The sequence below is a fragment of the Camelus bactrianus genome, chromosome 10, assembly GCF_048773025.1.
Source record: "Camelus bactrianus isolate YW-2024 breed Bactrian camel chromosome 10, ASM4877302v1, whole genome shotgun sequence".
NCBI lineage: Eukaryota > Metazoa > Chordata > Mammalia > Artiodactyla > Camelidae > Camelus > Camelus bactrianus.
The window spans coordinates 9,504,655-9,520,665 of NC_133548.1; the positions used below are offsets into that span (position 1 = coordinate 9,504,655).

Genomic DNA, 16,011 nt, shown 5'->3' on the forward strand with positions numbered 1-16,011 from the left:
AGGGGCAGGGTAGATGCCAGAAGCAAGTGAGGGGAGACCATGGATCATCCAAGGTGTGGCCCTGTATGAGGGAAACAAGAAAGCGGGGCCTGGGCACCCACAGGGAAGGGGGCCGAGGTGGAAGCACCCTTCAGACAGATGGGAATGGAAAACCTAGCTATTAGTTGTGAGGGAAGCCACTGGCCCCAAAGAGGAGAGCTGGCCCTGCCTGCCATCTAGCCAGGCTGACCAGTGGCCACAGGTAGGACAGGTGACCCAGGATGGCATCACCCATACCCCAGTGGGACTGTGCGTTCTGAGCAGGGCTGGAACCTGCTGACCTTCCTTGACTAGCTCAGGCCAAATTACCACACCTACTTCTAATCTCTTCTGAAGCTTAGCCTTTTGGAGTTTGGGTGTTCTTTGGGTACCAACTGCAGTTCCTTTTGAAACAGTCTACCTTCTATTGGCTGAACAAAGGTGAAGGTGGATTTGTTCTTACTTTGGCCTGGGTAGCTTAGGGAGCTCTGTGCTCTTAGCTAACCACCAGTCCCAAGGCTGGAGTCAGCTGGCGGATCGCACATGCAGCACGACAAGGCTATGAGGCCCATAACACAGAGGCAGGTAGGACTGAGCAGATAGTACAGGGCCAAGAAGACAAAGATTTAAATCCCGCTGTGCTTATTATAAATTCTGTGATTATGGGTCAGTCTCTTAACTCTGCATCTTAGTGTCTCCATCCGTAAAATGGGGATAATAACATATCTGCCTCACAGGTAAGAATTTGATGATCTATGTATATAAAGTCCCTAGTTCAGTGCCTGGTGTGTAGTAAGTGCCCAGGAGATGGGAGCGATTGTCAGTAAGGAAGGCAGACAGGGCCTATCAGGTAGGGCAGGGGAGGGCATGGCGAGACATGCCTCCATCCCCCTTCAGTCCCCCTTCAATCCCCCACCACAAAACTTCAAACTCCCAAACCACAGGTTGGGAGTCTAATTCACAAGAGCCAGGCATGCTCAGGCTCCCAACAGCAGGCACACAAGGAAAATAGATCAGGCTGGTTGGGGGAGATGGGACAGGCCTCTGTGGGGTAGGTTGTCACTGTAGACAGAGTCCCCTTGTTCCCCATGATCACAGGCTGGAGTGTCATTGTGGAAATGGAGTGTCACCCCCAGTAGGGGCAAGGGGCAGTGCCTCAGAGAGTGCCACTAATGCTGTCCTCTTCCCTTTCTCCCCAGATCTACCTATCCTGGAAGAGTGGGCCCGGGGAGGTGAAACACTGGAAGGACATGATTGCCCGTCCCCGGCAGCCTGTGGCCCAGTGGCACCAGCTGAAGGCCTGAATGGGGCCAAGGGAGGCCCAGGGGGCCAAGGGCCTGGGTCCCCATCATGCCCTCACCACTTTATGCACAATGCCCAGCCTGGCCCCCCTGCCATGGGTGATGGGAGGATCCTGAGGGCTTGGCCAAGGAGGGGACCCAGGAATCAGTTGGGCCCCATTCCTAGGGAGAACCAGCCCCACCCCTTCATGGCCCAGCTCTGGGGTAGGGGCTCTGGGGGCCATTTTCCTGCTTTGCCCCTTTCCTTCCTGACTTGCTGATACTAAAGAAGTGGGGCGGGGGGAGCACATGAGCCAGACAGGCAGACGGGCAGATCCCTCCAGAGGCCCGCCAGGTGGGCACGGTCCCCCGTTTTCTTTAAGGCAGTGCCTGGAGTGGAGAAAGGCCACCCCCTCCCCAGCCCCCAGGATGGGCCCAGGAGAGGGGAGGTCGAGGCGTTTGGCCCCGGCCTGGCCAAGCGTGCCCGTTCCAGAGCGGTTTCAGGTGCCGGCTGGGCCCTGAATGCCGAGGATAGTATATAGACCGCTCCGGGCTCCTGGAGCCCCAGCCCTGTGTACTTGTGTTGTGTCCACTGTGAGTGTGTGTATGTGTGTGTGCGTGTGTTTGCAGTGGGGGTACTTGCTCCCTGTTTCCCTGGGGCTGACAGTGCTGAAGACGAGGCAGAGAGGGCAGGATTTCACGAGGTGAGGTAGGGCTGGAGGCTGGAAGTCAGTGCCCGGAGCCAGGGGGTAGGAGGGCGAGGCAGGTGAGGGGTGAGGGAGGCAGGGATGGAGGAAGGGTAGGGTGGGGAAGAGGGGCAGGCACTAGAGCTGGGCTGAGAACTGGGCTGCTTCCTTCTGCCCTCACCCCAGCACCCCTCTCCGTTAGAGCTCTCCACTTGCTCCTTCCCCAGCAATTTCATCTCTTGAATATCATTTCACACACCTACTGTGTATACCACATTCCATCAGGACTCACCGGCTCCCTTCCATCTCAGGGGTCCCAAGCCCCCACTAGCTCCCTTCCCTGACACCCGCATCCAAAGACACCCTCAGCCTTCCCAGATGTCATGTCCCAGCCACACTGGCAACATTCTCCATGCCTTCCAGCCTCCTTCCCTTCCTCCTCTTTCCCTGTGCAGACCTCTGCACCCACACTCTTCCGCCCCTCCATCCCCTGTGCTCATAGACCTTCCCCTTCATTCTGTTGTGGCTTCTGATCTTCCATCACTCGAATTTCTCACATTCCCCACCGCTCCTGGACCCTCAGAGCAGCTCCTGCCCCTCGCAGTTCAGGCAGAGGAAAGGGGGGAGATTCCAGGATTCTGTGAGTTCTGAGGTTGCCCCACACAAAGAAGCCATGATTTCTCTGCCTCAGCTGCTGCAGAGACTAGACGTGGCCTCCCCTTGGAGACAGCAGATTTGGGGATAATCCGCGCTTAGGCTCACTCATCCCCACGCGAGTCCTGGTGTTGATACAAGACAGCTGGTGACAACCTTGAATCCAGGGGACCACGAGGCTGGGACTGACATTCCTAGCACACACCACCAGGTGGCGCCCAGACACTACAGTCTGGGACCACAGTTCTACCCTAGATGGGCCTGACACCCCAGAAAAGGAGACTCTGGAAAGGGTCTCCACTTAAGAGAGTGTGGCAAAAGCATAGGCAGTTGGGAACTCTTTTCCTTCAGTACGCTTCCTTTCCAGCTGAGCGTTCTGCTCTGTGCAGCAGACACTCACATTTTTGCCCATATCAAAAATTCCTTACCTAGAATCTCACACCCCTGCCCCTACCCATTACCCCAAGGATCTGGAGGAATATCATACAAAGTAGGTGAATCATTTTGTAGAGTGAAGAGTGCTAATGTAATGCAAATAGTCACCCACATTCCTTGTAAATCCCAATTTTTCTATATTGTAGCTTTGCTTAAAATGGGGGTCTGCCCCAACCACATGGTCCTTATTGGGCCGCCCCCAGGGGGATGGGAGGGCAGTGACTCCGGAGACAGTGTGGAAGTGAAGAGAGGGTGCTGTTGGAAGTTTTGAGAAGTGGAGGGGATCTGCCATCTTCCATCCCTCCCTCAAATCCTGTGCCCCTCCACCCCGCTGGAGGAGGGTGGGAGAGCGAGCCGCCCCAGGCCCCCTGCCTGTTACAAAGCCTTCAGAGATTGAACCAACTTGCATTGAGTGGGCAGGGCAACTGCTTCAGTTTTCCGAGCCCCACCCACAGAGCTCTTAGCCAATCACAGAGAGAGAGCATCTCCAGGTGTTGTCTGTTCCAAATCTGACCCCACCCAGGCACATTGATGAACCCGGCCTGGGGTTCTCCAATCCCTGATGTGCAGCCTGCGTTCCCAGATGCTGGGGTGGGTGGCAAGTGGTGGGCCAAGGGGAGGGTGGGTTGGCACAGGAGGAGGCCGGTGGTATGGGGCGCGGGTGGGGGCGGCAGAGGGCTATAGGAGAGCAGGGAAAAGAGGAACTTGATGTTAGGGGGAGAGCACTTGAGCTCTGTCACCATCCTCGGACCTTGGACAAGTCACCCACACTCCCGGGGTCTCAGTTTTCCCATCTGTCAAATGATGGTAATAATACTTCACCTACCTCATAGGGGAGGTTGTAAGGCCACCGTCACCCGACCTGGGGGTCAAGGCAGGAGGATTCTGAAGGTGCTACCCGCGAGCAAAGTATTATTACCCAAGCCTGAAAGCAAGGCCCACCTGCCCCTCCCCCCACAGAGCCTCCAGGGATAGCTGAGGCCAGCCTGGGCCCATCTGTCTCTTCTCCACTGTGTCCCTGGTCCCTTCATGGGTGTCATCTGCCATCTTTGTGGGTGCCCTAGACTTAGCTGTCATCTTGTTCAGGTATCCCTTCTCGTGACCATCTCCCCATGTAACTGCTGTACAAATTCCACCTGCCCCAGGACCCCGCACCCGCCCACCGGCGCCATACGCCAGGGAAGGGACAAGGAAAACAGCCACATAAAAAAAGCCAAGGGGAACCCCCAGAGTCCCAAGCCCCACTGGGGCCCCAGGGGTGGGGATTGGTGGTCGCTGTTTGTATTGTGTTTGAGTCCTTGAGAGCAAGTGTTTTATAAAAAAAAAAAAAAAAAGAAGAAACAAAAACCCACTATCACAACAACAAAAAAATTGCAGCAAAGAGCAATGAAGAAAAACTAGGAAAAAAAACCATACAAAAATTTTCCACCACATGCATCCTCTAAGCCAGCAAGATTTCCTCTTTGCAAAATCATATTTTTGTGGGAATGGGCCCTGCTTTTTGTGGCAAGGCCTGTTCTGATTAATAAAGGATCGTGAAAAAGTAGGGCCTTGGCTGTTTCCTCCGTGGGTCCCAGCCCTCCCTCACCTACCAGGGGAAGAGGCTGTGGGGTGAGGGGATGGGGAGCCTGGGGCTGAGTCTCACCTCACCTGTTACCCTTGGGATTTTGCTTCACTAGTGATAAGGCTCTTCCAGCCCATCCTCAGGTGGAGAATATGAACCCACCAGCAACCCCGAAAGCAGAAAGAAGCAGCCATTCCCCCCGGATCAGGCCTGAAGCAAGGCTCATTGGGAGTGGCATCTCCTCGGGTCCTGAGGGCCACCCCTCTAGCTCACCCAGGCTGACATCCCCTCCCTCAGTTCCCAGGGGACCCTTACCACCTTCAAGACAGGTCAGACAAACCAAAGGAGGACCCTCTGCCTTCCCCACCACCACCCGAACTCTGGCAGGGCCACTGTGGTTTCAGGCCAGCATCTCCTCCTGTTCCCTGTAGAGCTCTGAGTCTGTTGGTTGGATCTCTGGCTTCTCTCCACCCTTTTCTGGTTTAATCCCTTAGGATTGAAAAAGTCTCTCCAACTCCAAGGACCCCACGGCCAGCCCCAGCCTGAGGGCCTGGACAGCTGGGCCCGAGTCTTCCTTCTCCAGACACAGTGGCCCTGGGCAAGCTATTTCCTTCCCCCAGTCTCAGTTCCCTCCACCCACAAAAAAGCAATAACCATCCCAGCCTTCCCTCCGACTCACGGCCCAGGGGAAGCTCTCGGGGTGCTTCAGAAGGAAGGTGCTACATCGTTACAGGCACACAGAGATGAGTGCCCTCCATTGCTGTGTGTCCGCCTGCTGGCCCCTGCCCACTCTGGAGTGAAGGGGCCGCCCCACCTCCTGCTCCCCAGCACCTGGGGCCGGAAGCCACAGCCTCACACCGCACTAAGTACCCCCACTGGCAGCTGCCTACCCTCTCCCTTTCTGTCACATTAATTTCTGACGACCTGGTTTAAATGTTCCATTAAAAGTTTCTGATCTGTCTCAGAGATTGGAGGGAGCCCTAGGGTCAGGTAAGTAGCCTCAAGACCGCCCCTTGCTGGGACTTCTGCTCAGGCTTGCTCTGGAAAAGCTAGGCTTGAAAGCAGGACAGCTCGGTCTGGCAGAGGTGGCGGCCCCTTGCCGTGGGCTCGAGGCCTCCTCCTGGACTCTGCCTTTCTCCTGCCTTCACTCTTGGAGTCTCTTTTCATCCATGCCTGCAGAGACTCCCCCATCCCTCCCTGGGACCACTTCTTTCTGGTGTTCTCTGTGTCCTGCAAGTCCCTCCTGGATGCTACTGCTTTCTGGAAGGCCATCTCGGGCCACTCCCCCTGTCCTCTCCCTTCCCCACAAAGACAATCAAAAGGACAATGCTTGAACACGCTGTATGCCCCAGCCTGTGGCTCCCCTGACCATCTGTGTCCCTTGAAGATGCCCCGCTCCCTGTGTCTGTGTCCTGCGTGTACGTGTTATGTCTCATTTAGATTGTGAGCCCCCCTGGGCAGGGATCCCTGTCTGAACACATGTTCTGTGTGGCACACCTGGGTGTGTTAATAAATGTCCATCCTCAGAACAAGAGTGACCCGGTGTCTTAAGGAAACTGGTTGGGGAGGGTATAGTTCAGTGGTAGAGTGTGTGCTTAGCATGGTACTGGGTTCCATCCCCAGTACCCCCATTAAAAGCAAACAAACAAACCTAATTACCTCCCCACCCCCAAAATAAAACAAAAACAAACAAACGAAATCAAAAAAAGGAAACTTTGGGGCATTGGAAGCCAGGGAGGTGCTTCTGGGCGTGGCCCCCAGTTTCCAAGCACCCTGGTCTCCTGCTTCCCCAAGTCCCTGAGTGTGGGCGGGAAGAGGGGGATGGCCTTCACGGAGCTAGGAAAAGGATCCAGTCTCCGTTGCTTGGCCGGCTAGGAGGTCTGGCTGTCAGGAGGCTCCAGGAGGAACACTGACTACGATTCCCACTAATTCCACATCCAAACCTGACCACCAGCCACACAGAGAGAGGATCTCCTGCGGTGTGGACTGAGCACTGGGTTAGGAGGCCTAACACCCATTTATGGACAAGTCTCTTACCTCCCCGGGCCCATTCCCACAGCCTGCTTTCCTGCTCAGATCTGCCGACTCCCTTGGCCTCTGCCCTGCATCCCTGGCACAAACTCTTAACTCTCTGGGGACTTCCTGCCCTGCTCCCCCGTGGCCCACCCACCCTCACTGCCCCCCCAACAATGTGGGGAACCACTGATGTGGCTGTTGTTACAGTGCCCCTACAAAAGTCATCTCCCTTTCTCCCTTCTCCCCCAAGGCCAAGTGAGAAGTCACCCGCAGTTGAGGATAGGGAGCAGGTGGGCTAGGACTCCTAATACAGTGCTCGGTTCATCACTGAAGAGAGCTGTGATGCCCTGCTGTCAGTAGCAATAGCCCCTTTCCTACCCTGGTCTCCCCTATTTCCATATGGAGACAGAGACCCTCCACAGCACTCTCAGACCAGACATCAGCACCTGCCTTAACCCAGCTCTCTCACTTCCCAGGAGAAAGTGGCTTCTGGCGGTGAGGAGCAAGCAAGGAACAAAGCCAGCTCCTGAGTCCCAACAGAGTTCTCTCCTCTTTCTTTCCCTGGAGCGAAACTCAGCCTTGGCAGCCCTGCTTGGTTCGCCAGCGGCCGTGGCTAAGGTGCTCTCCTTGACAGTGCAATGAAGCAGGGCACTTTGTGCCTTGGGATGGCCCAAGGGACCTCATCCCAGGGCCTCTGCCTGGCCCTAGAGTTCTCGGGTAAGTGCCACAGGGGAAGAGGCACAGGGAAACAGACCAGAGAGAGGAAGGGAATCTAGGCTGGTAGGGCCAACAGTTATTTCAGGATGAGTCCCCAGCGCCCCCTCCCCTACCTCTAAGATTTGCATGAAGGGAAGGTAGACAAACACCAGGTTGCATGGAGTCCTAAGCTGCAGCATCAGATCTAAATAAACCCGGCTCCTGGTGTGAGGATGGAGAAATGGAGGCCTGGGGGCCATGATTTGCTCAAGATCTCTTGGTCCATAGCAGAACTAGGACTGAAACCCATGCCTTCTGTTTCTAAGCCCAGGGGGATGCCACCATAGGAATCATGGGCCAAGAGGACAATCTGGTTGGCTGCGGCTCCTATCCCACCTGAGTGATCTGAGATCTCTTGGAGGAAGTTCCTTCTTCCAAGTTCCCAGACCCCAGGATGGACCACCAGCCCTGATGGAACCTCAACAGGGGGAGCATGGTCACCTGAGGAGCCCTGAGAGGGACAAGGTCTACCACCAAGCCCCAGACTCCTCTTCTTCCTTGAGGAGGCAGTCTCCAATCTTCCCCACTCTATGAGCTCTTTCTGTCCATTGGAGGCCTTCACTCCTGCAAGCTGACTGCTTCAGATCCAGCCTCCTCCCAACCCCAGCGGCCAGCAGAGCTGCTGGGACAGGCCTGACCTTTGGGCCACATATGACATCAGCCCTGTTGCCATGGTGATGGTGGCCTGGCAGCATCTTCTCATGGGAGATGGCTTCTAGGCTTGAGGTTTTACAATGTCTTCCTTTTCTCTAAATCTTTAACTTTTTTTTTTTTTCTGAACAATGAGGGGAGAAAGTAATGACTGAGTTAAAAAGAGGCTAAGAGGGAGAGACAGAGAGGAAAATGGAGCCAGGGAGATGGAAGGAGAGAAGAACAGAGTCACAGATGGGGTGGGGGGTCAGTACCAGGGAAAGAATAGCGAAAGGTCAGCCCAGCTTGAGACTCAGAAATCTATTGAGAATTAAACTGGAGAAGACCTGAGGAAGAGGGGTTGGGGGTGGGGGCGGTGGCCAGGGGGCAGACAGTAAGATACAGCCAGACAAGAGAGTAGTCTTGAGAAGCTAAAGCCATTTGTAACTGGTGACAAGCCCTTGTTCCTCAGACAGGACACAACAGTTAGCCATGGCCACTCTGACGCAGAGCTGGGGCATGTGGACAGAGGGCAGTGCCAGAGGGAGACCAGGGTCCCCACAGCGACGGGACCCAGTGCTCCCAGGGCTTATAAATAAACAGGCATGTGGGAAACACACATTCTGTCTCTGAGAAATATAATTTATGTTTACAGCCAGTTTTTTTTTTTCTTCCTAAAGAAAACACTACCATGAGGGGCCCCTGCCCCTGACAGTGTCCCTGAGTGTCCCTGGCCCTGGGCCCTCCTCCCATTATTGCTTGGATGGGAAAGATCTGGCCCTGGGAATTACAAAGTGAGGCCCCACTCCTCACCCCTGGAGGCTGTTCCTGGTGACGGAGTGGAGGCACACGGAGCTCGTCTCATGCCCCACGCCGTGCCAGCCACCCTGATGGTGCCCATTTAAGGGAATGGAGAGTGCAGGCAGTGGGAGAGGCGCTGGAGCAGCCTCCCAGAGCAGAGAGCCTCTCTCTCGGGTGCAGGAGGCCCTAGAGGCACAGTGGCTTCTTTTCAAACTTGACAGCTGGAAGGCTCAGGCTGTGGGGAAGGGAGGGAGAGTTCTCTTTCCCAGCAAGATCCCAGGCACAAGCAGGGAGAAGAAAACAGTGAAAGGCAGGGGAAGAAACTTTGCCTTCTGAGTTCCCCCTCCCCCACCCAAAATTTAGGGGGCCTGGGTAGGGAGGTATGCACGATGAGCCCCTATGCAGAGGCAAGGGCAGCTACAGTGTTAGGGCCTCAGTCTGTTTCCCACACCTGTCCTGGGCACCGGCGCCAACTCCAAGGCCCTGCCCCAGGGCCAGGCCTTCCTCCAGGGGCAGTTCTGCCTCACGCAGGCATGTGGTCCACCCCAGAGGTAGCAGCTTCTGCACCAGAAAGGGTGGACCTAGGAGATCCAAACTCCAGGAGAGGGAGGTTGGTGGGCGCCCTGGGCATCCACAGCCATGGTGATGATTCCGTGGACCCTGGTTTCAGGAGGAAGCTGGTACCTTTGTTGTGTTGTCAGTGACTATCAGGGACCGGACAGAGCTATAGGAAATGGAAAGAGCTGGGACTTCTCGGCCTGACGACTGCCCAGGGACCAGCCAGGGGGCAGTCTTCTTACAACCCTGTAATGTCTGAAGATGGCCCCCAGGCCTGCCTGTCCCCGGGGCAGCTGGCTCAAAGTGACCTTGCCTTTGCCACAAGTTAAGGCTCGCTGCTCCCACAAACCTTCCCAGAGCCCCTCCTCCCAGAGTGGCCGAAGCCCATCACTCAGAGCACAGGCTCAGGTGCCCAGTCCTGGAGCTGCTTCCAGGGCTCCGAGGCTGCTCCCCGGGGGCCCCAGAGTCCGGCAGCCACCGCTCCCTATGAGCAAGTCTTCTTCCTCCTCATCCTCAAAGGCCCGCGCTGGGCGCCGGGGCGGCGGCTGGGGCGTGGGCTCGTCGCGCTCGGCCATACGCTCGACGGCGCCCTCGCCCACAAGGAAGACCGTGTCGGCGACTCGTGGGGGCCCAGTGACCGGATTGTGGTCGTAGGAGAAGACACGCAGGGCGCGCAGCGGGTGCAGGTCGGGAAAGCCTCCCAGGCGGTTGCGGTCTAGGTCGAGGATGTGCAGGCGGCCCATGCGCAGCAGAGCGGGCGGGAATTCCTCGAAGCGGTTGCCGTAGAGCCAGAGGCCGCGCAGACCCGTCATGCGCGGCAGCTCGGCGGGCAGCGCGCGCAGCCGGTTGTCGCCCATCTGCAACGACTGCAGCGCCACCAGGCGCAGCAGCGGCCGCGGGAAGCGCCGCAGGAAGTTGCCCTCGATCCAGAGGCAGCGCAGGCTCTGCAGCTGCGCGAAGTCGGCGGGCAGCGCCAGCAACCGGTTGCTGCCCAGGTAGAGGCGCGTGAGGCGCGGCAGGCGACACAGGCCGTCGGGCAGGCGCTCCAGTTTGTTGAAGTCTAGCGCCAGGATGCGCAGCTCGCGCAGCTCCTCGATCTCCTCGGGCAGTTCCCGCAGCCCTGTGCCGCTCACGTACAGCTTCTGCAGGCGACTCAGAGCGCACACAGCGCTGGGCAGCCGCCGCAGCCGCCTCCCGCTTAGCTCCAACTGCTGCTCGCCGTTGCGCAGTTGCTCCTCCGCTTCCGACGGCAGCTCGTCCGGCGTGGACTCGGCGATGCCCATGGTCACGGGCCCCGGCCGGGGCCGCTGCCGCCGCCGGGCATCTCCCCGCCCTGGCGGTCCCCCGGCCTCCCCGACGGGGCCGAGGCCGCGCCGGCTCCGGGGCCCCCCGCCCCGGCCTGCCCCTGCGCCGGGACGGGGGCCGTGCCGGGCCGGGAGGAGGCGCCCGCCTGGGGCACCACCGCCGCGCGCTGCTCTCGGCCGCCCGCCCACCGGCCTCCCCTGCTCCCTCCGCCAGAGGCCGACTGGCTCAGGTTAGAGCTGACTTGCAGCTTGGAGACCCGTCGCCCAGGCAACCCCGACGCGCGTGCGGCTGCCAATGAGGCGGAGGATGGGCGGGGCGGGGCGGGGCCAAGGTACCGCCCGAGCCGGGTCCAGGCTCCCAAGTCCGCACCCGGCGTTCCCACCCGACCAGCCCCAGAACCTGCGCTTGCCAAGGGAACCCAAGATCCGTTCCCCTCAAGCCTGGCCCCGTGCCCACACAGACCCGACGACCGACATTGTCTACACTTCCAGCCACATCGAGCCGTTTGGTGTGTGGTTGTGTGCTCCCAGAGTAGCAAGTCCAAAAAGAAGTTACCAAGGACCGAGGAAACGCCGGCGCGGGACCCAGGACTCGGGAAAAGTGGCTCTCGAGGAGGGACTGAGGGGCGCGGACACAGACGGCCGTTCATGTCCCGCGGCGTGCGCCCAGGCTTCCCGCTGAGGTCACGTTAGGATAGTAACTCAGAACAGTGTTCCTTTCTGGGCCTTTTCAGTGTGGGTCACAACTAAGGATCTGCAGGGACCCAGGCTTGGGTCCGCCCCCCTCCGCGCCCCTGGCACCCTCAGTGCCTGGTTAGTGCACCTACACTCCCGTCTCCTGCCATGTCCCTCCTGCTTTGCTCCAAGTCTGCGTGTGGCTGTGGTGGACAGAGGACTGGAGCACATGAGCGCCTTTGAGCACCACCAATGACGACCACTCTTGTTCTGTAACTCTTCCTGTTGCACGCACTCCCACCAACAGCCGTTTTCGGCTGCCTTCTCCCCTCCCTTTTCAAGCCCTCCGGCCAGAGTCGCCGGCAGAAACACTCGCCTGCTCTGTGCCCCGCACTATGCTAAGCATTGCCTTAAATCCTTGCCTTATGCCTATGAGGTAAGTACCCTCATTGCCCCTAATTTTAAAGGCAGAGAAGCTAAGGCTCTGAAAGATTTGACATGAGCTGGGTGACTTGCCCAAGTCAACCCACTGGCTAGTGGCTGGGATTTGAAGCCAGGCAGTCTGACCATCCAGCCTGTGCTCTTAACCATGTACCACATCAGTAAATGGAAACAACGATGGACGACTCCACCTCTGACAATGAATTTTCTCATAGAAGAGCCTCTAACTTTCATGACAGAGGCATTATTAATCCCATATGAAAGATAAGGAAGGTGGCCCCAGAGGGGTCACACAACTTGCTTAAGGTCACACAGTGAGTAGAGGGGTACAGCCAGGGACCCAAGTCTGCAGGAATCTTGCCTCCTCCATCATACCTTCCCACCTTCCCTTGAACCCAGCTGGTGTGACCATGTAATTGGCTGAAGGCACAGACCTCTGCACAGCATCTTGCCCTTTGACCCATCCCCACTGCAGGCAGACAGGGAGGCCAGCCCAAGGGCAGACAGCAATGCCCATTGCAAGGCGAGGATGAAAACCACATCCCCTAAAATGTAAGCTGGGCAGAACAGGCAAGCTTATCTCTTTTCCTTCTGGCACCGGGAATTTCAATGAAAATTATCAACACTTTAAAAGATGGAAGCAAACTTTACATACAGTGAAATGCATAGATCGTAAGTGTACAGTTGGGTGAGTTTTGACAAATGTAAACACCCTTGTAGTATTTCCATCACTCACAGTTCCCCACACCTGCCTCTTCCAGTCAATCCCCACCTCTCAGAGGCAACCAGGATCCTGACCTCTATCTGATGGATCAGTTTTGCCCGCTCTTGAATTTTATATACATGGAATTATTCAGTGTATACTTTTTTTTTTTTTTTTTTTGCTCCTGGCTTCTTTTGCTCAGATCCTCAATATATATGTGGTTGGATAAAGGAACGAAAGGGCAGAGCAATAGCCGTTGTAATCAGGCAAGGGATGTCAGGGGGTGCACAGGTGATGGGGGACACAGAGGCAGGCATTGCCGTGAACCAGGAACTAGCTTCAGATGTCCTGTCCTGGAACAGAGACTAACAAGATGCAAGCTGAAGCAGAGGACCCAGGCAGAGAGGAAGTGGGGCTCAAACATCTGATCTGGGGTGTAGCCCCAGCCAGAGGGACTATACACTCTTTCCAATCCTCACCCAAGCCCCAGTCCAACCCTCTCCCTTCTACTCATTTGGGAGAACTTCTGGGAAGAGGTGACACCTCAGAGATCAGCAAGCTGAGGAAAACCCAGCCAGGCAGCCAAGACAAGAATGAGTACCTCCCCACCCCACAAACCCCTGCTGCCCCCACAAGCAGTTTCCCCAAGGGAACATTTGTTGTGGAGGAGGAAGCCCAGCCAGCCCCCCTCACAACATGCTTGGAGCTGGCACTCCAGCACCAGGCAGCCCTCTGGGGCTCTGCCAGCAGGGGCAGGAGCCACGCAAGCCCCTGCAGCCCCAGCACCAGCCTTAGCAGAGCTTCCTGGGTTCCAGGGTACAGGGGACCAGCCCTCTTCTTTCTTCAAGTCTTTTTCTTGCTCTCGGTATATGCTGTACCTTCGCCTCCCACCAGGCCCTTCTCAGTGGGTAAAGGTAAAATGTGCTGGCGTTCTGGGCCCACGCAGGCTGGCAGCCGGGCAACCGTGCTGTTGAATCACGCTGGCACTGCGGGCGCCTGGTCCTTGTCGAGGCGTCACTAATGAATTAGCTTCACCCCCAGCACGGGGCCTCTCAGCCTTTCCCCACAATCCCAGGAAGACAGGAAACTGACACTCGAGAGGAGCAGAGAGGAGAGCAGGGAAGGGGAGGGGCTCCGACAGCTCCAGGAATGGCCCCAGACCCTGGCCAGCCCTCTGCCCGCACTTGCACTGGAAAAACGCCCAAAGGACAGGCACCTCAGGCCCCCAGAGATGGCCTCTCCATTCCTAATCATTAGCTAGAATTGTCCAGCCCACCTCCAAATCTGTATTTTTAAAAGGCATATTTGAGATACAGAAAAAGTACAAAGTTCTCTGCAATAAGCACTCCATGCCCAGTACCCAGTGCTGACAGTTGTTCACATTTTGTCATATTTGCTTTAAATCTATTTTCTTTTAAATAAAAGGAAGGGAACAGCACATGGAATCTAGAAGCCTCCTTTGTCACCCATCCTAAGGTGGGTGACACAGGCACCCCGGTCTCCACCCCGCTGACCCTGCCAAGGCCCCTCTGGTTCCCACCCCTGATCTTTAGGGCCAGGAGTGTGGTGGCTAAGACTTGAATAAGATCATGGAATGCTAGCATCACAGGTTCTTAGAAAACAAGGATTTGAGCCTGTTAGAGCCAACCATGAAATGTCAGAGTAGGGAGGGTGCTAAGATCCTCTGGGAGATCACAGGCTCTGTTAATGTCTGCAAGAAGCCAGGGACCCTCTTCCCAGAAAAGTTCATGAAGGCCAGAATTCACTCAATGACACATGCAATCCCCACGGTTCGTGATCTCCTGAGGGTCTAGTCAAATTCCCTTATTCGGCAAAAAGAAAAATGAGTGTCCTTCATGCCATGGCCCAGTCCCCTTATATGGCCAGGCACAGCGTGCGTCCTTGTCAGCATTCAGTTATTCATTCAACAAACATTAAGCCCCTACTTGTATGTCTAGGCACTGGCAATTACTAGGAATATGAACTAATAGATAAAAAATCCTGCCTTTGTGGAAGTTGTATTCCTGTGAGTGGAGATAATCAACAAAATGCATTTCAGTGTGTCAGGCAGTGATCAGATTATGGAGGAGATAAAGCTAGAAGAGATGAGGAGGACTGAGGACCCCACTGAAAACAGAGTGGCCAGGAGTCCTCATTGACAGGATGGCATTCGAGCAAAGATGGGAAAGAGGGGGAGTAAGCCAAGCAGACAGATGTCTGGAGAAAATTCCAGGTAGAGGGGACGGCAATGCCAAAACCCTGGGGTGGGAGTGCACCTGGGCAGACCAGAGCCGCAAAAGCCCCAGGAGCAAGGGATGCTTGGAAGCAGATGAGGACAGGGAGAGAAACAGAGGAGGGGGTGGACCGTAGAGGGCCTGCAGCCTCTGTGAAGGCTTTGGCTTTGACTCTGGTTGAAAGATCCAGAGGGACTTTAGGCAAGGGAGTGACATGATTTGACACACATTTTAACTGGATCCATTTGGCTGCAGCTGCAAGAGAGATGTGTGCATGCGTGTTGGGGGAAGGAGTTTGTGCAGCTCATACCCCTCTCATCTCGGTTCTCTTTCACGTGATCATGATGGTTATCATTACTGAGCACCTACAGGTTATCTAATTTACCTTTCTCCATAGCTTTGCCAGGCAGGTACTAAATCCCCCTGCCCTACAGAAGAGGAAACAGATTCAGAGAAGTTAAGTAGTTCAATCGGGGTCACACCGCTGGTCAGGGGCAAAGCCAGGATGCCATCCAGTCCATCTTATTGCAAAGCCAGGGCTTTTCCTGTTACGTCTCATTGCCTCTCTCAGCTGGAGGAAATCAGAAAAATCAGCTAGGATGCCCAAATGCTCACCCCCATCCTGCAAACAGGAGAAAGATTTCTAGGACTGCCCTACTTGGAGATCTGGATCCCAGGCCCTGGGGCTCAGTGTGTTTGTCCAACTAAGGGTGTCCTAGAACCCACAAGGTAAGCCTAGGAAGCCCCAAGCAGGCTCAGAACCTCTGCTCAAGAGGGCAGAGCAAAGAGACCCCTAGGGCTGTGATCTGGGCTCAGGGTTTGCCTGTTAGCAAATTCCAGGCAGTCTCCGGCCCCTCAACAGTAGACAGCCAAACTCACAAAGCTAGCTCAGTGGCTGCCCATCAGCTCGCCAGAGTCCCTAGAAACTGGAGCCTAGACATACCCTGGGGATCACATGCCCCTGAAACCAGAGCTCTGAGAGTAACCTGCTTCATCTGTTGAAAACTGAGAGTGTCATTTTCCATTCAGTACCCACCAAACCCCCTTCATCTCTCCCAGGGGACACCAGAGCGGGAGGAACAGAGGGCAAGGGAGTAAGGCTGACTTGATGCCCAGGGCCATGCCTCCTGGCATGGGAACCTGACCATCCTAATGGCTGCTGGTAGGCTTCCACATTCCAAAATGGCCCTAAGCATGATGGCTTCTTCTTTCTGGAAGAGGCCATGGTGGTCATGGCTGGCAACTGCCCTTATGTT

The 16,011-nt window shown here is 56.1% G+C and overlaps 2 protein-coding genes across 5 annotated transcripts in view; one reads left to right on the forward strand and one right to left on the reverse strand.

Annotated features, from left to right (window-relative positions):
• The window catches only part of SYT7 (synaptotagmin 7), a 58,917-nt gene extending 56,279 nt beyond the window's left edge, over nucleotides 1-2,638 (forward strand). For all 4 annotated transcript variants that reach the window (XM_074371926.1, XM_074371924.1, XM_074371925.1 and 1 more), the window contains one exon: nucleotides 1,218-2,638. In XM_074371926.1, coding sequence (XP_074228027.1) covers nucleotides 1,218-1,322 — 105 coding nt within the window. In that variant the 3' untranslated portion in view covers nucleotides 1,323-2,638. The remainder of the gene's footprint in view (nucleotides 1-1,217) is intronic.
• Nucleotides 2,639-8,660: 6,022 nt separating this feature from the next.
• Nucleotides 8,661-10,895, reverse strand: LRRC10B (leucine rich repeat containing 10B). The gene has a single exon (XM_074371927.1). The coding sequence runs from the start codon at nucleotides 10,679-10,681 to the stop codon at nucleotides 9,803-9,805; it is 879 nt and encodes a 292-aa protein (XP_074228028.1). The 5' UTR covers nucleotides 10,682-10,895; the 3' UTR covers nucleotides 8,661-9,802.
• Nucleotides 10,896-16,011: the final 5,116 nt, after the last annotated feature.